The sequence below is a fragment of the Cyprinodon tularosa genome, unplaced genomic scaffold (genome assembly GCF_016077235.1).
Source record: "Cyprinodon tularosa strain WSP-4 unplaced genomic scaffold, ASM1607723v1 ctg311, whole genome shotgun sequence".
Lineage (NCBI taxonomy): Eukaryota > Metazoa > Chordata > Actinopteri > Cyprinodontiformes > Cyprinodontidae > Cyprinodon > Cyprinodon tularosa.
The window spans coordinates 96,743-119,797 of NW_024039021.1; the positions used below are offsets into that span (position 1 = coordinate 96,743).

General features: G+C 34.8%; 2 protein-coding genes across 2 annotated transcripts; both read right to left on the reverse strand.

The window, feature by feature from the left end:
* Window positions 1-3,850: 3,850 nt before the first annotated feature.
* Window positions 3,851-13,046, reverse strand: LOC119788202 (CD209 antigen-like). The gene is made up of 12 exons (XM_038292397.1): window positions 12,950-13,046; window positions 12,133-12,210; window positions 10,472-10,588; window positions 9,797-10,147; window positions 9,546-9,709; window positions 9,157-9,269; window positions 8,964-9,082; window positions 6,136-6,204; window positions 4,536-4,709; window positions 4,283-4,446; window positions 4,062-4,177; window positions 3,851-3,986 (listed from the first exon to the last, which is right to left on the reverse strand). Exons 1-12 carry the CDS (start codon window positions 13,014-13,016, stop codon window positions 3,857-3,859), a joined length of 1,662 nt encoding a protein of 553 aa, XP_038148325.1. The 5' UTR covers window positions 13,017-13,046; the 3' UTR covers window positions 3,851-3,856.
* A 2,840-nt stretch (window positions 13,047-15,886) lies between these two features.
* Window positions 15,887-20,686, reverse strand: LOC119788195 (C-type lectin domain family 17, member A-like). Its single transcript, XM_038292388.1, has 7 exons — window positions 20,552-20,686; window positions 20,328-20,405; window positions 17,690-17,806; window positions 16,688-16,867; window positions 16,435-16,598; window positions 16,213-16,325; window positions 15,887-16,137 (listed from the first exon to the last, which is right to left on the reverse strand). The coding sequence occupies exons 1-7, from the start codon at window positions 20,616-20,618 to the stop codon at window positions 16,008-16,010; spliced, it is 849 nt and encodes a 282-aa protein (XP_038148316.1). The 5' UTR covers window positions 20,619-20,686; the 3' UTR covers window positions 15,887-16,007.
* Window positions 20,687-23,055: the final 2,369 nt, after the last annotated feature.

Consider the following 23,055-nt stretch of genomic DNA (forward strand, 5'->3'; position numbering starts at 1 on the left):
GAGTCTAAACTGAGCCAGGGATTCAAACAGGAGGTTTGGATCCAGTCTCCTTTGAAGACGTTGAAATTACTCTCTGAGCAAGGGAATCATCTTCACCACGACCAGTTCAAGTACAGCAGGAAATCTGAGTGGAAATCAGCGTCACCGTTCCCCTACACCGTCCGAGTCCTGGGTAAACCCTGTTCCGCCCTCCAGCGAGTCAGACAAACTCTGGAAAAACCAACACACAGATTGGAGTCAAGGATCCTTCCCTTCTCTGGAAACGGGAGTCATCAACCAGCTCCTCTGCTTCAAGTCAACGATTCAAGTTTCCCACTGGGCCTAAACTAATAGTCTGTCTTCCCCTCATCTTCCAGTTCCGGCTGAGCAGAGTTCAGAGAAACTCTGCACCAAGCTTAACATCTTCAATAAGATCCATCAAACTTTTCATCCGTGTCTCTCTGTTTGGACTTCTGCATTTTGGGTCAGACCTTTAATTAAATCATGAAACCTGTTTTGCCTGGATGTTGGTAGCTGCTGGATTGACAGGTGGCTGGGCTGATGCACAGCTGGACACTATACTGAAAGTCATTCTATAGTTAACCAAGTGATTAATAAACCTCTCCCTTCTGTCAGTGGTTGAAAAACTGTATAAGCAATGAAAGTGAGATGCTTAGACTTAGACAACATTTGTTGTCATTTTGTATAGACAGAGTGTATATAGAATGAAATTTCGGTTTGTACAGCTCTAAGGACACTTCCATTTCTTAAAGTGCTGCAGTAACAGTATTATTACTGTAACTGTAGCAGTATTATTACTGTTACTGTAACTGTTCTACAAACAGGAGTAAGATTTTCTCTTAAAATGATTTTTTGTTGCTTAAGTTTCAAGTTTAGTTTTTATCACTTCTGGTTCAGTGAAGCTAATTATAGTACATACAAAGAGTGTAAAAATAAGTTTTGGACAGATTAAAGGTTTACAAACAAAAAACCTAAGATAAAATTAATAAACAAGAGCAACTAATTTTTTTTTAACATACCGGTAACTGGTTTTTGTTTCCAATCTTCATTCTAGATAATGGGTTTTACATAAGCAAGATTTAACACGCACACATATTAATGTTTTTCAACTATTTAAACTATACTTAAAACTCAGAAGTTGTTAACATACTGAAATAAATTGGAAAGAATCTTTGGTAAATGTGAGCAAGTGGATCTTTTGACAGATGGAAAAAAAAACACAAACAAGGAAAACATTTTTATTCAGTCTCTCTGATGAAAACAGCAAATATTCGTTGGAAGATTTAAGTCAAACAAAATTATAAAACCATTTTTCTTCCAAATCTACAATATTGTTAGTATTACACATTGGTGCATTCATAATAGACACATGCTATATATAGAATGGCATCTGGATTTCTCCACAAAACGACAAACCAATCACAGATAGAGGAGTGCGAATTATCTTATTTTTTAAAAAGATCAATCTTATTTTTAAAGAATCCTATAAAATCATTACAGCTAATGGTAAATGGCATGTACTTATATAGCGCCTTTTTTCAAGTCAGGAGACTTGACCAAAGCGCTTGACACAACATTCATTCACTCATTCACGCACACACTCACACACTGATGGTGGCAAGCTACATTGTAGCCACAGCTGCCCTGGGGCTCACTGACAGAAGCCTAAGAGCAGGTGGAATGGACACTTCAGCTAAGCTATGGCTCTGGGTGAGTTTGGCAATTGTATTAAAAAGAAATCTAGGATTATTCCTATTCTCTTCTATTAATGAGGAGAATAAGATCTCTATATATTAACTTTCTGTTGAACAATAAAGAGAGCTTAAACTTGAGCTTTCTATATCTTTTTGTTTCACATCATACATCAATTACCATATTTTAAAAATCTGTAGTTGAATCCGTCAGTCAAGTTAAGACAAATTTCCTTTGAGGTCGTCCTGTAAACAATCCATCTAATCCTTCTTTTAGCATATTCCGTCATTTTAAAGTCCAGTATAAGAACAAGCTGAGTCTGACATAGTAGAACTTTATTATTAGCTTATGTCAGAATAACAAGAACTGACTTACTAATAAAAAACATCCTATTATGTGTTTTCTGCATAATTAATGTTTATTATAATTCATGATATTCATGTAGGTTAAATGTTCCTGGTTAAATTTATGGTTAATTCTTTTCATTTTCATAATGCTATATATTAGTGTCAATATGAAATTTATAAACATCTAAGAAAAATAAGACTCCTGATAAAAATAAAGGAGAAATGCTGATTTATTGATAGATCTAATTCAAAGTAACTTTTCAATAAAACCTTCCAGCACAATATCAAGAAAAACTAGAAACCCTCAGAATAAAAACCATCTGCCTGTTAATAGTGTGAATTTATCAGCATCACCACTTTTTTTTTTTTTTTGCATCCCACTACAAATGCAAATGTTTTGTTGTTTTAACATGAAACCTTTTTTTGTTACCATTATGATAGAGGCCTAAAAATGTATCTAGGCTTCATCAGCACCCTCTGCTGGCCATCTTTAGGTATTGACAAAAAATGATGGTCATTAATTCATATTGATGCTAATCAGATTTCATATGATTCAATTTGATATATTCATGTTAAAATAAGAAGTCAGGAGACATATTTCTAAACAATGTCTAATTAACTCCAGTGAACTCAGGGAGACTAATACATTTCACACCAACAGATCCAAATAATAATTTTGTTGCTGCACTGACCAAAGAAAACTGGGTCTCACATTTTTTTATATTAACACTTTATTTCAAACACTCAACATTCGTTGTAAGTAAAGGTTATGTTGAATTGTAACTAAATGTGAATCTGTTAAATTAGAAACACCAATAATAGTAAAAAAATAAATCAAAAATATATTTATGAAATATAAATATGTGTATGGGCTGCTTAGTGGAGCAGTGGATAGCACTGCTACCTTGCAGCAAAAAGGTTCCCGGTTCAGTTCCTGTTCCGGGGTCTTTCTACATGAAGTCAGAATGTTCTCCCTACTCATGCATGTGTTCTCTCTGGGTACTCTGGCTTCCTTCCACAGTCCAAAAACATCACTGTTATGTTAATTAGCATCTCTAAATTGTGCTTAGAATAGATCAATATGTGGATGCAACATAATTTTCTAAATGAGGACAGTTCTAGAGTTAGCTCACAGTTTCAGCTACTAGAGCCAGAAACCACTTTTATGGCTGAAATCTTGATGCCATGATGAACTCAGACCTGAACCTTCAGATTTTTTTTCTCTTTCTGGATTTTAACATAAATCAATGAGCCTAATCTGTAGCAAAAGCATAAGTACAGAAAACCGTTGTTGAGATTTTTTTTTTAATAAAATGCATTCATCTCTTGTATAAATGTTACTTTAGTTCCTTTATTGCTCATCTTCATTATGGTGAAGCTAATTGCAGCACAGAAAGCTTAGAATGGAGGGACAATCATGTGGACAGACATTTTAAATTAGAAGATGTTAGTACAGAGAGGAGAACAGAGACACAACAAAGCATCTCCTTTGGAACATTAATGTGGATTATGGTTCTGTTTTCAGTCTATGCAGCAGATTTTACCACATGTAGGATTTCATATACTGGAAGATGCACAGTGCTTAAAACATTTTCTCTTATTCCGTAATTACTCAATATTTGATAAAAAATGGACAACAAATACATATTTTTAATATACTAAGATATCTTTTCTATCGAAAAAAAATATATAATAAAAATTAACATTTGGTAAATGTGGATAAGTAAATAGTTTAACTCAGTCTAAAATAACAACATTTACGCTCAGGTTTTTATGTTTAAATACATTTGAATGTCTTTTAGAAGTTTAAATGTGTCCTATTTAACAGTTAAAGCCTTCTTCTTACAGATCCAGGCGTTCTTCTCATCACAGCTAACTGATCTCCATTCTCTGTCTTCGAGAACAGTCACACACTGACCATCAGTTGCATTGTGTTTTATCCAGCTCCTGAAGAGAAACATCAGTTAGATACAAACCCATTAATTTGACCAATCATAGAATAAGAATGTTTGTGTTTCTCACGTATTGATCAGTTCAGCCCCGTTGATCCATTTCCATTTTCCTTGATCAGCTCTCAGGCCAATCCAGTATCCAGCAATGCCATTTATAGCAGGACTAAATGTGTTGTTTATCTTACTCTACGTTTGACATGACAATAACATAGAGAGTGATTTAAAAACTGCACATATATGATTAACAGTTTTTTCCATAAAATTCAGTTTAATTTAACACAAGCTGTTTACCTTTTCCACATCGGTTTCTACAACAGTCAGATCTGAAACCTTTCCTGTAGAGTTTTCTCGTGCTTCAGTCCAGTTTTTTCGATCCCTTTCGTCTGCATCATTATATCCATAGCAGTTGGTTTGGAATTGGTTCCAGCCTTCCTGACATGGCAAACACTTTCTGCCTTAAACAGCAGAGATAAACAAGAACATGTTTAGCAGCAAAATGTTATTATTGTCTGTTGCTTTTAGATATCAGGAGATCTATTCTTACCATTTGTTCTTTTAGGACAGTATTCATCAATGCTCCACTGAGCTCTGCTGACATTAAGCTCATTCTGAGTTTCCTTCAGCTTTTCTATTTGTTCCTTCAGGGTTTCTTTCTCTCCCTCAAACTCATGATTTTGTTTTTTCACTTGATGAAGTTCTCTCATTAGATTACTGTGAACTAAAACAGTGAAAAAAAAACATTAATGACACTGAAGCACTTTATCTGTTATCCTTTTGTCCTCAGTTTTGCAACCTAAATAAATTTGAATTGATAACTTGATGTGCAAATATAAGAACAATAAATCAATCTGCAGAAAACATTTTGAAGCTTCTTTTCAAATTGAAAAAAGTATATGGTGTGAATATACAACGATGAAATAAGAAAATTTCTTCACCTAATTTATTTCAGAAAAACAATCAGACATTAAGAAGTTATGCTTATGGTATTAGCATTCCAGAAAATAAACTCTATAAAAAGACGATTGGTCTTTAAAAGGAAGCTTGTTGAAATTAAAATCCTCTGAGAGCATTTCAACATATTCTTCAAAATTCTATTTAATTCAAAAAAGCTTATTTAAATAGCGCCAATTCACAACAAACGTCATTTCAATGTGTTTTACAGAGACAACACTGTCAGATTGGTTATGAAAACCACTTAATTGCATCCAGTCGTACACCGTTTCTCAATTCACAAGAACGTGAGAACGGACTCGTGTCCTCACCAAGTATGTTCTTAAGAAGAACACAGGAAAGTCTGGACTCATGAAGAACGGGAGCAGGCAACATAGAAATGGGTCAGTTGGAACAGAAGCGTACTGATGCATGCTGGGACAGCTGTCCATCTTGTTCAGGAAAGACACAGCCATGCAGACAAGGTCCGAGCCATCTCACCCAGTCATAGTAGAAAAAACAGGACTACACTGGCAACAAGCAAAACTCCAACATCTATAAACAGAGATGTCGATAGCAGCAGCACACCTGATATTTCAATCCAGGATGAGGTCACAGTTAAACATCAACAGACCAGGTGAAGCTACTATGACGACAAAAGGCAGAGAGAACATGAAGTTATGAGTGGAACTTAACAAACACCACAGAATGGGAGAAGAGAGACAGAATGAAGCAGAACGAGGTAAAGTGGTCCCTATGTGATCCAGCAGCCCAAACATATAGCAGCATAAATACAAAAAAAGATCAGGATAACCTCATTATTTTGGATGAGATATAGGAAAAGTAGAGCCAAAAAAGAATGAAATAAACTAAGGAAAAATAAATGATCAAAGGAATGAAACAAGTGTGAATGATTGCTGTGACTTTTATTAAGGTGACTTACTGTAGACATGCAGCGGGATAACTACCAACAGAATCAGCCAATAAACTGCTACTGGGAAACCCTGAAACTTGTGACCTGATAAAAAAAAGAAAAATATTTTTGTTATTATTATTATTATTTTAGAAAAGGAAATACTGTCAGACTTACTATCATTAACTGGATGGGTTTTCTAAATAAAAAAAATAACTTTAAGTTGTCCTATTCACATTTGAATCTCTAAGCCCAAAGCTTATCGTTAAGACTTTGATATTCCACTTTGTTCATGTTTTACCTGGGGTAGCTCTCATCTTCATCTCAGCACCTGCTGCTACTTGAGGATAGTCCGATTCTGCAGTTTCCTCTGAAAAACGTGAGAATAAAATACAATGTCCTCTAAACCAAAGGTCCTCTTTAAAAGAGCAGCAGTTAATGGCTGACTTTCCATTTTCTGGCTTTGATTAGGTTTGTTCATCTTTTGTGTTTCTGAATTTATTCAAAGTTTATTGTTATTTCCAGGAAACAAATACCTCTAACTATGTGTTTACTCCCTCATAAACATATCTTCCTTCTATGTTCATTAAAACACAAACATGGTTTTACTTGTAAGGTGAAAAAAAATCTAACGCCTCATAAATTGTAGTTTAAACAGATTACAAGTACAAGGATCAAGTAAGATAATTATAATTATTATAAAATATTCGGAATATACTGTAACTAAAAACAAAAGCCTTAACATGTTGCCTCTTACCTCCAGACAAATAAAGATTTGGGTTCTCAGATGCACCATGCAGACTTTGAGCTTTTCTGTCCATTCTGTAAAAGTTTCAACACATCATATGAGGACAGAAGGTAACCGTCACAGAGAAAAACCTCAGACTTTTTACCCTCAAAAGGACTTCTAAGTTCTGCTTTTATGACGTGTTTAAAGTCTTAACTTACCAACCTGTTATTCAAGGAGCTACAGTTCACTATCCTGATTCTCAACAAGAAAAGTTTTTTTTTCTGTTGAGACAAAAAACAACAACCTTAATAATAAAGGCTTTAGTTTTAAAGTGATCATACAGAAACTTATAAAGATTCTTTAAACCAAGAAGTTAACGTATGTTTGGTTTTAAGTTCCTTTTTTTTTTATCTTACTTTATCAAGTGTGTCTTCCATGATGCTGCAGCGAACATTTTAGATTTGCAGGAAAAATACTTTTGTAATTCATAAATGTTCTAATAGAAATGTTTCAAACACTTTAACCCACAGAGCATCAGGGAAGTATTCACATTTCTTAACGTTTTCCACATTTTGTCCTGACAGCCTTATTTGAAAATGGTCTGTTTGTTTTTAAAACACCTAAAGTAGATTTTTTTTTTTTTTTTTGCACATCAGTTTTGATAGATATTGTGTTGAAGCACTTTCAGGTAGTAAAAACATCCTCAACTCCTCTTAAGTATGTCTTATTACGTTGGGGTTTTGGTGTGCCAATGTAAGGGGATATTCAGGTAACTTTTAACTCAATACTCTAAGCTCTGTGAGCGCTCCATTGGAAGCTGCTGCTGCCGCAGTGCATGCTGGGATAGCTGTCAAACTCAAGAACGGACAAGTCTGCTCTGATATATACTTGGTAAATAGGGAGGGAGGATAACAACATCCAGGGACTTTGCCCGTTCTCCTTCTTGTGTTCTTGTGAACTGGAACATCACTAGTGCTGAGGCTGATGACGTTTCACAAGTAAACAAGCACATTAGAACGCAAAACTACAAATATTGAGAAACAGCCTATGTCCCTCACCTCCCTTAGAACATATCCAAACTTCTCCCAGAGTTTGTAGTTAAAGAAATGTCACAGTATGTTTGGAACCGCTGGGTCTGACCAGCATCCTCCCCCTCCATCGTAGCTAACCCACCGCCAGGTAGCTGTCAGTGAGCTTTCTAGCCCTCTCTTTGCCTCAATGTTCCAGTTATGTGGCCACAGTTTAGAAAAAAAACTACAACAATGATCATGAACTAGGGTGTCCTGATGCCAAGAGCAGATATGGACGCCCTTATGCTTGAATATGGTGTTTGTTATGGACAGTCCATGATTAGCACAGAAGTCCAACAGCAGCACGGTGGTTTTTGCATTCAGCTTTAAAAATTATCACTGAAAAAAGAAAATTCAGAACCAGTAAAACAATTATTGCATTGCTGATGTCACCAGCTTTGTGTGAACGTAAATCATTTAATTTACATCATTATTTATAGCTGAAATGTTTTCAAGCTAACTGGTTCAGTGAAGATAATTATAGTACATATAAAGAGAATAAAAATAAAAGATAAAATTAATAAACAGAAGCATCTCCATTTTTTTTAACATAACTGTTTTTGTTTCTATTCTTCAGTCTAGATATTGGGTTTTACCATAAGTAAGAATTTATAAAGATTTAACGTGCACACATTAATGTTTTCAACCATTGAAACTATACTCAAAACTCAGGAGAATATGTTAACATCCTGAAATAAATTTGAAAGAATCTTTGGTAAATGTGAGCAAGTGCATCGTTTGACAGATGGAAAAAAAAAAACATTTTTATTCAGTCTGTGTGATAAAAACAGCAAATATTCATTGAGTCAAACACAATTTTACAACAATTGTTCTTTAAAATCTGTAATATTGTTAGTATTACACATTGGTGCATTTATAATAGACTCATGTTTTATATAGAATGGCATCCGAATTTCTCCACAAACGTTTATAGCAGCAGCCTATAACAATCTTTAACCCTTTATTAACTGAAAGCTCAGAAGCATCATACCAACCATACCAAGGAGAAGGTAAACTCACCCTCCCATCATACTGCAAGCTGTGGGTCGGGAATTTCGAAACGTCGTTATTATAAACAGGGTTATTTTTGCAACTATATAAATTCAGTCTGGTGTAGTTGGTGTGTCACAATTACAAGTATTGTTATGTAATTCAAGCGGCAGTGCAATATTTGAGTCGCCAAGCATTTCAAGATGGCATCACGTGTTAAAAGCACAGAGAGGATGTAAAATACAGTTTAACTTTATGTTCATCATTTTATGATGTGTGGAAAAACAAACATTTACAGGTTGTTGTTTTTATTTACTTTAAATGTGACCTAATCAACACTTAAAGCCTTCTTTTCACAGATCCAGGCATTCTTCTCCTTACAGCTAACTGATCTCCATTGTTCGTCTTGGAGAGCAGTCACACACTGACCATCAGTTGCTTTCCCTTCTATCCAGTCCCTGAAGAAAAACATCAGTTAGATATTAATTTACTTATTTTACCATTAAAAGGATAAAAAGTATGCATCTCTCACTGATTGCTTAGTTCAGTTCCATCAATCCATTTCCATTTTCCTTGATCAGCTCTCAGGCCAATCCAGTATCCTTTAATCCCCTCTTCTTTAGGACTGATCCCATTGATATAACCCTAATATCAACATGACAATGATGAATAGAGACATTTAAAAATTTTACAAACATAATCAGCAGTTTCTATATAAATTTATAGATGCAGTTCATAAGTTAGGAGTTAATAAGTTTTCACTTCTTCCTACCCCATTTTTGAGCATGATATGTTAATGGAAACAAATATCTGTATTTTTCTCTTCTTTTTTATGCACTTCTTGTTACTGTGCACTATTTTATTTTTTTTTTATATTTGTATCATGTTCAAAATAAATCTCATTTCATACAGGTTTTTTACCTTTTCCTCTTCATTTGCTGCAGCAGTCAGATCTGAACCCTTTTCTCTACAGCCTTCTCGTGCTCCATTCCAGTTTCTCTGATTTTCAACCTTTGCGTTATTATATGCATAGCAGCTGGTTGTGAAGGTACTCCAGCCTTTTTGACAAGGCTTACATTTTCTCCCTTAAACAACAAAGATCAACAAAACCATATTTAATGAAAACTGTTTTCTCTTGTCTTTACTGTAGATTTTAGGAGATCTATTCTTACCCTTTGTTGCTTTAGGACAGTATTCATCAATGCTCCACTGAGCTCTGCTGACATTAAGCTCATTCTGAGTTTTCTTCAGGTTTTCTATTTGTTCCTTCAGGTCGTTCTGCCGTCCTTCCAGCTCATCGGTTTGTCTCTTCAGATCCTGGGTTTTATTTTTTAGCTGTTCTTGTTCCACGGTCAGATTTCTGATTCTGGTTTCTAAGTCATTGTAGACGTGGGTCAGGTTTTCATTCTGGTACGTTAAGTTTTGGTTTTCTGATCTGAGTTTGTTGTTGAGGGCCGTTAAGTTCTTGTTTTCTGCCTTGTTTGCTCTTAGCTGGTTTATCTTCATGTCATGAAAAGAAAAAACTGCAAAATAACAATAAAAAACATTTTTTATCAAGTAGTTTAATGATTGTTTTTTGAAGATTTAAACAGAGGTTTAAACCTAATGACTTTCCAGGATTAGGATTAGAATAAAAAATACCTTTAAAAGAAATCTAAAGATTGACTTTTATTTTCAAAAGTGCCTTAACATTGTTTAGCCAAACATTTCAATAAATATCTAATAAAAATCTTTTTCCATCATTTCTGTAAGATTAATTTTGTTTAGAAAGTGTTTGTAAAATAATTTAAACTTATAAAGTTATTTATAGAATATAAATTGGTATTCCTCTATAAAACACTACTTACAGTAAACAGTTGCTATGATTCCCAATACCAAAATGATGCTGAAAGTCACCAAAAAACAAGTCAGCATCTGACAGCAGCCATGTTTTCTTCCAGCTTCCTTCTCTGATAAAATTCCTGCTGTAGTAAAACAACAAATATGATTAAATATCTATATTAAGCAAAGTTTATTCATCACAAAACAAGCTTAAAATCAATGGAAACCAAAAATTCATCAAAATGAAGCACAAAACAAATAAGATAGTAAATGAATTTCTTCCTAAAGATTGTTTTCCCTTTTGTGCTGTCTGAGAGATTCTGTTCATGCATGAGGACAACATGCAGTCTTTGTACAGGAACACCCAGAGATTCAAACCCAGGAAATTTGCTTTAATTGTTGCTTCACTGTGCAGCCGATAAAGCTAAAATATGTATAATGTTATTTAATGATTATGCAGCACGTTTCTAGAAGAACACTCTTGAAGTCTTTAACAGGTCACAGCAATTAATATCTGTTGAACCCTGATTACCGTAAATCCTCTAATATTGGCCTGCATTCAATTAGCAGCCGGGTCTCTAATAATGGCCGGTCTCGTATACAGGCTATAAATAGAACCAACAATGTTTCTGGGCAGTCCTCAACAACTTGTCATAGTAACATATAAGTGACACGGAGGGGCAATGTTTGCTAATGAATCCAATCAATTAGCATGGGAAGTCCCATCCTTACACAGAGATGGTAGTGGCCTTACACAATCATTCTGATCTGAGAGACAAATGTGATTACCGGTAGGTCTGGTGGTAAAATTACAGAATTTCATTGGCCTCTTTGTTCTGAATTTCCCTTGAAATATATGATACTGGTAGCCTACTTCCACCTAGCCTGCCTCAAATAAAATTTTGCTGTGATGGCAGAACAATTTCCATTATTTAAAAAAAAAATAATTTGTTTTGCATGTCAGTTTGGCCAAGATTCCATTCTGTGTCTTTTTATTTGTATTGCCGTGCAGAAAAATTGCCTCTAATTCTGGCCTCCTTCCAATAATGGCCTGGACCAAGATGTACCTGAGTGGAATAAAGGCCCCGGCCTATATTAGAGGATTTACGGTATGTCTGAAACAGTTTGACCAACTTTGAACTAGAACAGTAATAGATGGAGGTTAAACTCTACAATCAGAACATTTAGTTCATTTATTTATTTTATTTTTTTTACAGTGTCCTGTCTGGGAATGTTGCAATAAGAATAATTCTTGATGCCAAAAAGAGCCCTACAGATCTTACTTTCACAAGTGGAGCAGTACGGCTATCGCCATAGTGTTCCGATTGTTTCATGCATATAAATTGATTTATTATAATTATGCCGGGAGTTTTACAGATTATATGGACACTGCAATGTAAGTAGAATAGAAGAGGAAAAACAGAAAAATAGGGAGAAAAGATTAAATAAAGAGGAGATAGAAATGAGATAATGATAAAACATTTTCATTCTGCTTCATCACCTGCAACGAGATGTAAAAAGAACAGCACAACCAACAGACATGGAACGAGACATACAATAAAGTAACCTTGAAACTATCGCTGAAGTAGTTTTATTTAATCTGACATGTACTCTGTGTTACCTGAAGATAAGAATGTGACAAAGAACATTTAGTTTAAAAACACATTCAAATAGTTTTACGACATACCTTTTGAGCCAGAAGTCTGCTGAGTTGGATCGTTTTGCAACTTTACTTCATCATAAATAGTTTCTTCCTCCTTTGCAGCTGAAATACAACAAGCATGCTTAGTGTGAGGCATTAACTTTGAGTCTATGAGTCGATGAACTCAGCTGGTTTTCCTTAAATAGAAAACTTTGCGCCGGTATTACTGGATGATCTGGTTCAATTATGTCTGTAAACAATGATGGGTTGTTAATTGGCTGTATATAAATAAATTGAATATAATTGGATTTAAATCAATAAAATATAAATACTTATGAATCAATTGTTTCTGTTTTATTTTGGATTGTTACTGCTAGTGGGAAAGAGAAGCAACAGAAGATCTTTAAGCTGAGCTCTTAGGGTTTTAATTTGCTGGATGTGTGAGAATCTACACCAACGCCACTCCTAGCTGTATATTCTTTGTATTTTTAAGCATTTCTATCCTGCTGTAATATATTTACAGGCTGAAAAGACATTTTGATATCAGGATTAAAATCGTAAGATTGTGTTTATTGACGTCATGGGCTGATCATCGGATTTAAAAGAATCAGAGATTGCAGGGCAAATTTCCAACTCCTTAATAAAGTTAAAATGATTAACTCTACTCTCTAATGTTCACCATTTATGTTAGCATGTTTGATATTTTCTTCCCTCACCACTTATAATGTAGAACGATTCGGAGGATATCAGTAAAATCTATCCACATTGAAAATAAAGATTACCTCATAAACACAGAAACTGACGGAAGTTTTATCAGTTCAATATTTTTTATGCTATGCAAAAGAAGAGATTTTAAACTTACGTTTTGTTTGTTGTGGTTTCTTACTTTTGAACACCACTGAAGCATAGTGAATTTCCTCCTCTGACATCTTCAGGTTTACTTTGAAGAATGACTTGACTGGAACCGGAACCCCTCTAAAGTTGACTAACAGAGAAGATGGACGTAATGTTATTTCCTTCCTCCTTCTGTTTTTGGTTGCAGACATTTAAATGTGTGACTTAAGGTGACATAACTATTTTAGACACATCTCTGCCAATATAAACAAGACTGAACAGATAATGGCTGCATGATTCAGCAGGATTTTACAATAAAATGTTTCAATACAATTATTTCCTATCTCTAAAGTTATCAGGTCTCAGGAGAAAAGTAGCTCCAAGTTAAGCTTAAGTCTTTCAAATTAACATATTAATAAGTCAGAGTGAATTATCTCTGAAACACTTTCTATAAATATAAAAGTCAGATCATCACCTTTCACTTATATTGCAATATCCATCTCCTGTCAACATGAAGAGGACATGGAGCTCCATTCATTTTATGAAAAATAAAGATCCCAGGCAGGTTTCCTTTCTCCTTTCTTTTACTCTTTTAAATATTTATAGATTACAGCAAATTGAACCAAATTATTTGAGCTAGAAGGCAGAAGTTAAATAACAAGAACAAGTTATCAGAGTTTGGATTCATGAGCTTGTAGAGAAATTTACAAATACTTTTTACGAGTTTTTCACAGGTTTAAATTGAAATCATGATTGACTTTAATGCTTTTTATACTTAATTTGTTCAAATTATACATTTTAGTCCAGCTACTTTAAAATGTAATATTTCCTAATTTAATGTTAATGACAGTGGTTCAAAAAAATACACCAGGTACATTATGAGGAGAAATAGGATTTTAGCCTAAAGCTTTCATGAAGGAGAGAAATTCAAAATGTTGAGGCAGGAGGGTTTTATTATTTTTCCCTAAAAATAATTTAGTACATTTTTCTAACATTACCTTCTCTTTCACTGTTGTCCATCACTCACATCACTAAAATGGAAAATTTGTGGCCAGATTAATCAATAATAAAATTTCTTTTCAGGTTTTAAAACATTATTTTTCTACTGAAAAATAGAGAGAGCTTAGACTTAAGCTTTCTGTTCCTTTTTGTTTAACATCATACATCAATTACCGTATTTTAAAAATCCATAGTTGAATCAGTCAGTGAAGTTAAGACAAATTTCCTTTAAGGTCGTCCTGTAAAAAATCCATCTCATCCTTTGAATTGAACAGTTTTTCAAATGTTCAGTCATTTTAAAGTCATGTATGTATGTAAAGTCAAGAAAAAAACTGAGTCTGACACAGTAAAACTTTATTATTATTATTAAAACTTTATTATTATAAGAAATGACTTACCAATAAAAAATCATCCTATTAATGTTTAATGTATTTCATGATATTCATGTAGGTTTTATGTTCTGGATTTATAACGCTAAAGTTATGGTTAAATTGTTTCAAATATGTAGATTTTTAGAATGCTATATACTTGTGTGAATATGAAATTTATAAACATGTAGGAAAAATAAGACTCCCTGACAAAAATACAGGAGAAATTCTGCTGTATTGATGGATCTAATTCACAGTAACTTTCCAATAAAACCTTCCAGCACAATATCAAGAAAAACTAAAAACCCTCAGAATAAAAACCATCTGCCTGTTAATAGTGTGAATTTATCAGCATCAATCTTTTGCATCCCACTACAAATGGAAATTATTTTGTTTTTTTAATATGAAACCATTTTTGTTTCCATTATGATAGAGGCCTAAAAATGTATCTAGGGCTTCAACAGTACCCTCTGCTGGCCATCTATAGGTATTGACAACAAATTCTGACTAGTAATTCATATTGATGCTAATCAGATTTCATATGATTCAATTTGATATATTTATGTTAAAGGAAGAAGTCTAAAGTAATATTTCTAAACAATGTCTAATTAACTCCAGTGAACTCAAGGAGACTAATACATTTCACATCATTGTTTTTTTAACTTCTCTTGTTTTTTTTTATGCATCTGTGTGTCGTTACTAACCTCCCTCCCCCTTAATGCTAACACCTTTTAAAAGCCTAACCAGGGACGAAGGCTGCAAATTAGCGGTTGCAATGTTTAATTGTACTGTCCCTGTCAAATAAACAAATAAATAAAATAATCAACAGGACCAAATAATAATTTTGTTGCTGTACTGACCAAAGAAAACAGGGTCTCACATTTTTTTTATACTCAACATTCATTGTATGTAAAGGTTATGTTGAATTGTAAGTGAATGTGTATCTGTTGAATTAGAATCACCAATAATAGTAAAAAATAAATCAAAAATATATTTTTTTAAATATATATATGTATATGGGCTGCTCAGTGGAGCAGTGGATAGCACTGCTACCTTGCAGCAAAAAGGTTCGCGGTTCAATTCTTGTCCCGGGGTCTTTCTGCATGGAGTCTGCATATTCTCCCTGATATATAGATATATATATTTAAAAAAAATTCTCTTTCTTTCTGGATTTTAACATAAATTAATGAGCCTAATGTGTAGCAAAAGCATATACAGAAAACCTTCCTTGAGATTTTTCTTAATCTCTTGTATAAATGTTTAGTTCCTTTATTGCTTTTCATTATGGTGAAGCTAATCACAGCACATAAAGCTTAGAATGGAGGAAAAAACATGTGGACAGACATTTGAAATCATAAGAAGTTAGTAGAGAGGAGAACAGAGCATCTCCTTTGGAACATTAATGTGGATTATGGTTCTGTTTTCAGTCTATGCAGCAGATTTTACCACATGTAGGATTTCATATACTGGAAGATGCACAGTGCTTAAAACATTTTCTCTTATTCCGTAATTACTCAATATTTGATAAAAAATGGACAACAAATACATATTTTTAATATACTAAGATATCTTTTCTATCGAAAAAATATATATAATAAAAAGTAACATTTGGTAAATGTGGATAAGTAAATAGTTTAACTCAGTCTAAAATAACAACATTTACGCTCAGGTTTTTATGTTTAAATACATTTGAATGTCTTTTAGAAGTTTAAATGTGACCTAATTAATAGTTAAAGCCTTCTTCTCACAGATCCAGGCGTTCTTCTCATCACAGCTAACTGATCTCCACTCGTCGCCTTTGAGAACAGTCACACACTGACCATCAGTTGCATTGTGTTTTATCCAGCTCCTGAAGAGAAACATCAGTTATATATAAACCCATTAATTTGACCAATCATAGAATAAGAATGTTTGTGTTTCTCACGTATTGATCAGTTCAGCCCCGTTGATCCATTTCCATTTTCCTTGATCAGCTCTCAGGCCAATCCAGTATCCCTTGATGCCCTTTATAGCAGGACTAAAGTTGTTGTTTATCTCCTTCTATGTTTGACATGACAAAAACATAGAGAGGGATTTAAAAACTGTACATATATGATTAACAGTTTTTTTCCATAAAATTTTGTTTAATTTAACACAAGGTGTTTACCTTTTCCTCCTCGTTTTCTACAACAGTCAGATCTGAAACCTTTCCTGTACAGTTTTCTCGTGCTTCAGTCCAGTTTTTTCGATCCTTTTCGTCTGCATCATTATATGCATAGCAGCTGGTTTGGAAATGGTTCCAGCCTTCCTGACATGGCGAACACTTTCCGCCTTAAACAGCAAAGATAAACAAGAACATGTTTAGCAGCAAAATGCTATTATTGTCTGTTGCTTTTAGATATCAGAAGATCTGTTCTTACCGTTGCTCTTTTTAAGACAGTACTCATTAATGCTCCACTGAGCTCTGCTGACGTTAAGCTCATTCTGAATTTCCTCCAGCTTTTCCATTTGTTCCTTCAGCTTTTTTATTTGTTCCTCCAGCTTGCCAGTTTGATTTTTCCGCTCCTCTTGTTGCATGTTTAGACTTTTGATCTTGCTTTCTAAAACATTGTACACTTTTGTCAAGTTTTTGATCTGATCAGTAAGTTTTAATTGTCTGACTTGAATTTGTTGCTGAGAGCCGCTAACTTCTTATTTCTCAACCAGGTTTAACCGTCTGCTTAAAAGATGCATATCATGTTTCGAAAGCCTTTCAAAATCGCCCACAGAACAGGGAAGTATATGATGAAATAATGCCTATAGCTGTCATTTCATTTGGTTTAAGTGTTATAAAAGTGTTTTTTCACTCATTTAGCGTCAAGAGCTTGAAATACAGCCTTGTTATAACAAAGTTATAAAACTTTAAGATCAGACATTTGTTTTTTCTACTAATTCTCTTCGTTTTCAGTTGAAATTAAAGTTCATGTTACATTATCCACCATCATATTGCGTTTCTTGTGTACGGTGGGTTGAGGAAAAATGTATTTTAAAACGAGCAGACCAAGAAACAACCTGAAGTTCTTCTCTCAGAACAAGGCTAATAATATTATGTGCAACCCTGATTATAACATAGTCAAAAGTGAAAGATAAAAAAGTTGATTTTACACAACATAGGTCCTTTAATGAGAACTCCAAACATCTGGCTCCTGGATTTTATAGGATTTTATAGGACTCTAACTTCCATTTTCACTATCAGAATGTATATATTAGTTGATATAAACTTGAATTAATCTTTTGATAATTAATAGTCAGATAAAACAGTATTTCACAATAAAAGTCAGATATTTCTGATAGGTACTGAATTTATAAAGACATTATTTGGTTTTGTGACTCTATGTGACTGTCAAAAATATAATCAGGATAATTTTTAAAGCTATACTTACGATAAAAAAGGAATCCTATGATTCCCAACATCAGTGCAATGCAAAGCAAGGCAAACAAACAACCCAAAATCAGACAGTAGAGGCGTTTTCTTTCTGCTCCTTTCTCTGATGAACATCCTGCCAAAATAGAACAACCAGAAGAATTAAATAATTTAATGAAGCAAATAATAATAAAAAATTTAAAGATGACTGCTTTCATTCTCAAGCTTTGGACCAGGGGTCATCAGTCCTGGTCCTCAGGAACCCCCATCCTCCATGTTTGAAATGTTTCTCTACCCCAAAGTAAAAAACTTGGAATACATTTTGGGATAGATCACTGCATATCCTATTATTTGTTTTTTTTTTCTGCTTGTTTTGTTGTTTCGAAAAACCAGATAACCACTATGAGTGAAGTCTTTCTCATATTTAAGCCGATACCTGAGCCGCGTCTTTGTCCTGGAATTAGATGTGCTCATTTCTGGGGTCATAGATTTTTCAGCCTCACAATTTTTCACCGGAGTCACTAATTAAACGTAGTCAACACACTTGTTTATACGTAGATGTTGGAGCTTGGCCTGTTTTTCAGTGTAGTCCTGTTTCTCTGACTGTGACTGGCTGGATATGATCTCTTCATCCTCTGACATGGGAGCTGACTCAGAGCTCATCTGCCTGGGCGGGGCGCCTGTGGAGCTGGTTGACAGTTACCTTTAGTATTTCTGCTTCTTTTTCTATGTTCACTTCTGTCTCCTTGAACCCCAGTTGGCCTCAGCAGATGGCTGATTCCTGTTAAAACGGGAGTTTTTCCTCTCCACTGTCACTACAAGCATGCTTGGTGTGAGTGATTCCCTTCGAGCAATCAGCTGCTTTTTCCTAGATAGAAAACTTTGAACCAATTTGACTCTATAATCTGGTTGAATTATCTCAAGTTCCTTGAGATTAAATTTGTTCTGAATTGACGCTATATAAATAAAGTGAATTGAATGAATAAAAGTTTCAGAACGGATTCCTCTTATGACACAATGAGGACAAATTCTTTTTTCTGTACTTCTTTTCAGCTTCTGACCCACAAAATGGTACCAGAGTTGACTTATGAATCAAATAGTTATTTGAGCAAATAGCACCCCTAAAGAGGTGATCGACCACAGCAGTGGAAATACCAAGCCTTTTTTTTTTTAGCACATTCTATAGCGACATCTTCATGCCTATAAGCACTTAAATGTTAATTTTTTTTTTTTTTTTGCTTTTTGTAGTAGATCTCAAGATCCCATACTGGTTAACTGAGAACCTAAAGGGGGTGTGGCCACAACTTTGGAAATCGATCACCTATTGTGTCGGTTTTCATCATTAGCAGAGAGGGGGGAATCTCTACCCAGGGTGTGGAAAGTTGGAATCAAGACTGAGGTGATAAGAAAATCTTTTTTCTCTTTGATTATTAAATAATTACGTTTTGATCAATTATATTTTATAACAGAGCTTTGGAAATAGGGAAGTTCCAAAGCATTTGTAGACTGATTTAGTAATGAAATTAACCCTGCCATCCACAGTTTGGCAAGTTCCGTTGTCAAAAAATGTGATCAATCATTTGAACTGCTTGATATAGTTTTTATGCCTGACGCCATTAATGATGCCATCCCCCTGCATTAAAGGGAAAGTTAAAAAAATATATATATTACAAAAGTTGCAATAGTGTCCTCCTCTATTGGTTTTTAAATTAACAGTTCTTCATTTGAGAAAATAACAAGTAGCTCTGACATTTTCACCATAGAGAAGTGGTTAGGAAATATTTATTATAGGCTATTTAGGCTTTCAGTCTTTGCACCATAGCTTACCAAATCAGTGAATCTGTGACTGACCTCATGTTCTCTGGAAGACAGCTGCAGACCTGCATTTGGCTGGATTACTCACACCTAACTAGACACAGTCTGGCTTTATCTCCTTACCTCAACTTTTAATTTCTGGATTTTGTGAAACAGGCCTCTAGATTGAAGAACCCTGCCTTACACCATTTAAGGTAATAACGCTTCATCATCCATAATTTGTCTCTTAGGGGTTAATGTTGTTCTTTTCTCTTTGGAAAAGGCAGGACACACTAACATGGCAAACAACCCTGCACCCAAACAATCGCAGCTAAGGGCAGTTCAGAGTAAAAAGTATTATCTCTAAACTACGGGAGGAAGGTGGAGTACCCAGAGAAAACCCTCTGATGAACAGAGAACAGGCAATCTTCCTGTAGAAAGTTCGAAAGCCTGGCGTTTCAACCAAGTAGCTGATGGTTTTTTTTTTAGGGTCCTTTTCATCAGACCACAAGGGCTAGTGCTCTGAAACTATTAGACATGTCTCCAGTCCAACAAGTTATTTTTTTCCATGGTACTGGTGGCCAACACTTTACAAATTATGAGACAGGAAATGGGATGAAGGATTACACAAGGTTTTAACAAATCAGGATTCAAACCCAGGACCGCTCCATCAAGGATTATGGCCTCCATACATGAGGAGGCTGCTCTACCTTCTCCAAAGCATCCTGCTGATGACCTGATTTAGGCGTCTGCATAGACACATCTAAAGCTGCAGGACACCGGCTACCATTCAGAGGGAAAGTCACTGAGCTTTTTTTAAAACGATCTTTTATTATGAAAAGATAAGTTGTTCTACAACTTACCTTTTAAGTCAGAAGTCTGTTGAGTATTTAGATTTTTCACATTTACTTCAGCGTAAGCACATTCTTCCCCATTTTTAGCTGAAACGATCAACGTATAAAAAAAATTAACGTTTAGCAACATTGCATTTAAGAAAAAAAATAAAAAGAAAGAAGCTAACAGATCAAGTTTTATCAGTTATCAGAGTTTTCTTCTATGATGCATTAATAAAAAGAATAGAACTTACATATAGATTTCCTTTTTTTCTTATTTTTGAACGTCACTGCAGCATATTGAACTTCCTCCTCTTGCATCGTTTGTGTTAAGAAACGACCTCACTTCTAAACATATAAGCTGTCACTTCTTCTGAGGAAACCCTTATACTCTCAGTTCCGCTTCATTATACATATATATCTATTTCGAAAAACACATTGCAAAGACAACTCCTCCTGACCAAAAGGAACTAAAATCCACACTTGAAAGAGCATTTCTATGCTTATAGTGTAGATGTTCCTTCCTCAGGCTAGTTTGCCTTTATTGTGGATTTCTTTAACAAAGTTGTTTTAGAAATAAAATTGTTTCAACAATGAGTCACAAAAACAGATTAAGCTGATAAGCGATTTTTTTTAAGTCTGTTGTGCCATATGCCATGATCATACTTTTTGGACATTGGGAACCAGTGTCCATATTTCATCCTGATAGGATGACCAGAGAAGAAAACGCAGCTTTGGTGAATAACAGCTGGGGGACTTCAGCAGCCCCCACTTTTTCAGCAAAAGCAGCCACCAGCAAGTCACATGGAAGTCACAGAGGTGTGAAAACCTACCCCACTCCCTGTGAGGACGGAGAAAACCACAGAGCACACAGAGCTCTCTTCTCTTTTTGCTCTCTTCTGCTCCAGCACCTCTCTCCTGGTCCCTTTTGCTCCTGCGCTCAAAGCTGGGGCCCACTGTGGCCAACAGTGGAGATGCGGGCCCCAGGGGAACCAGATCCCCAGAACCATCAAGGATGAGTCAGAACTCTTCAGAACCTAACTGCTGCAAACAGAACTTTTGCAACACATTTCTCTTGAGTTTCAGAACTTACAGAGCCAAACTGGATGAGAACCATATCCTTGGGGGTGAGACTGAGAGGACCCTCTGCTGTGAGACTGGAACAAAGGAGCCCCTGACTGCAGAGCTGCAAAACTTGATGAAACTCAAGCTTTCCAAATGGACATGGAAAAAGGTTTGCCGGTCTGGCATGATTAGGGACAGAACAAGCAATATGTCTTTTGATGATGCTAATCATATCGTGTGTTTACTGCTGAGTAAAGACACCGCTAATTGATGCTAAAGAATGGACTGCATGCTACGCTATGCTACAGGAATATGTGTTGAGCTGTTGCTAAAGCTTAGACAAGCTTTATTCACTAAGGATTTAAACACTGATGTAACATTAGTGTTCATGTGTTCCTCAGATGCTCATTACATTTCCATTACCAAGTCTGACCAAGAGTCATTTAGTGGAATCCTGATGTCTATTCGCTGCTAGCTATTTCAAGGGAGGTTAAAGAATCATTTAACTAAAGATTTTTGGTTCTTGATTAAGCAAATCATTCAATAAAACATTATTTGGCCAAATAATGTTTTATTCACCTCATGGATTTGCATTGTGAATTGGTCTGAAAACATTCCAATTTCTTTAAAATTAGTGAAAAGCTAATTTGATCATATCCCAAATTATTTCAGATAAACTTTGGTTTCAAACACAGAATCCATCTTAAACTGTAATATGTTTTTCAACCGTTTTCCCCTTCCTCTTTGTACATAGTAGTTAGTTTAGTTTAGTTGAGTTTTACTAGTCTTAGTTGAGAGTGTTAAACTGAAATACGTTTGACGTGGAGCTGAATGATTTTTGTTAATAAAATCTTATATTTTGAACAGAAGTTGTGGTGAATTTATTCCATCTATGTGCAGAAATAACTGTTTGACCATGATTAGTGCTCGAATCACTCTTTCATCTATTGTTCTAACACACAGTTAGTAGGACTGTGTGTCATAAACAGTATATAACAGCTGAAATAATATCTGATTAAATAAGATATTTTACCACCCCTACAGGGGAGGGCAATAAACATCTTAAAGTATCAGAAACATAAATTCCCAGCGGGCTGGGAATAGAATTTAACTATAGAATCACAATAAGTCCTTTCCTACATGTGGTAAAAAGCAACATGTTTAACTCATTGAAGGCTGTATTATATTTATGAAAGAAAAAAACATTCTAGTAAAAAGAATGGAAACTGGGCTTATAAACTTGGAATTCATATAGAAAATGGGTAATTACTGCTACAGCTAATTACTGCAGGAATTATGTGAAAAAACAAGGAACTGAACATGTGCCGCAATGATCAAACTTTTCTGCACCAACATGAATGGAAAATTGGGGCGTTTATTTTTTCACTGGCCTCGGCAACCCTAAGCATGCATTATATATTCAGATTAATCTTAAAACACACAAGATGATGTACAAAAAATTAAACACCTTATTTAATGATCAGCTTTAATATTCAAACATTTCCATGATACAGAAATAAGTTACCCTCCTTATCCTTTTTTAACAGCACCCTTTGACAGGAAGAAAACTACTGTAAGTGCTTTAGAATCAAATTATCATAATTAGGATGAATATAATCAAAGCTGCCTATAAAAAAGAGACACATTTTGTGTCACTGTTGCCTTGCAGCAGCAATATCTTGCGTTTGATTCC

What these genes read in the sequence shown, in the direction of transcription:
- LOC119788202 (XM_038292397.1), bottom strand. Translation starts at nt 13,016, where the DNA reads ATGTCAGAGGAGGAAATTCACTATGCTTCAGTGGTGTTCAAAAGTAAG. An exon ending in CTGTCCTAAAGCAACAAAGG is followed by an intron (nt 9,710 to 9,796) that starts GTAAGAATAGAT and finishes TTGTTGTTTAAG; the next exon opens with GGAGAAAATGTAAGCCTTGT. An exon ending in TAGAAACCGATGTGGAAAAG is followed by an intron (nt 4,178 to 4,282) that starts GTAAACAGCTTG and finishes TGTCAAACGTAG; the next exon opens with AGTAAGATAAACAACACATT.
- LOC119788195 (XM_038292388.1), bottom strand. Translation starts at nt 20,618, where the DNA reads ATGCAAGAGGAGGAAGTTCAATATGCTGCAGTGACGTTCAAAAATAAG. An exon ending in CATAGGATTCCTTTTTTATC is followed by an intron (nt 16,868 to 17,689) that starts GTAAGTATAGCT and finishes ACAATGTTTTAG; the next exon opens with AAAGCAAGATCAAAAGTCTA. An exon ending in TAGAAAACGAGGAGGAAAAG is followed by an intron (nt 16,326 to 16,434) that starts GTAAACACCTTG and finishes CAAACATAGAAG; the next exon opens with GAGATAAACAACAACTTTAG.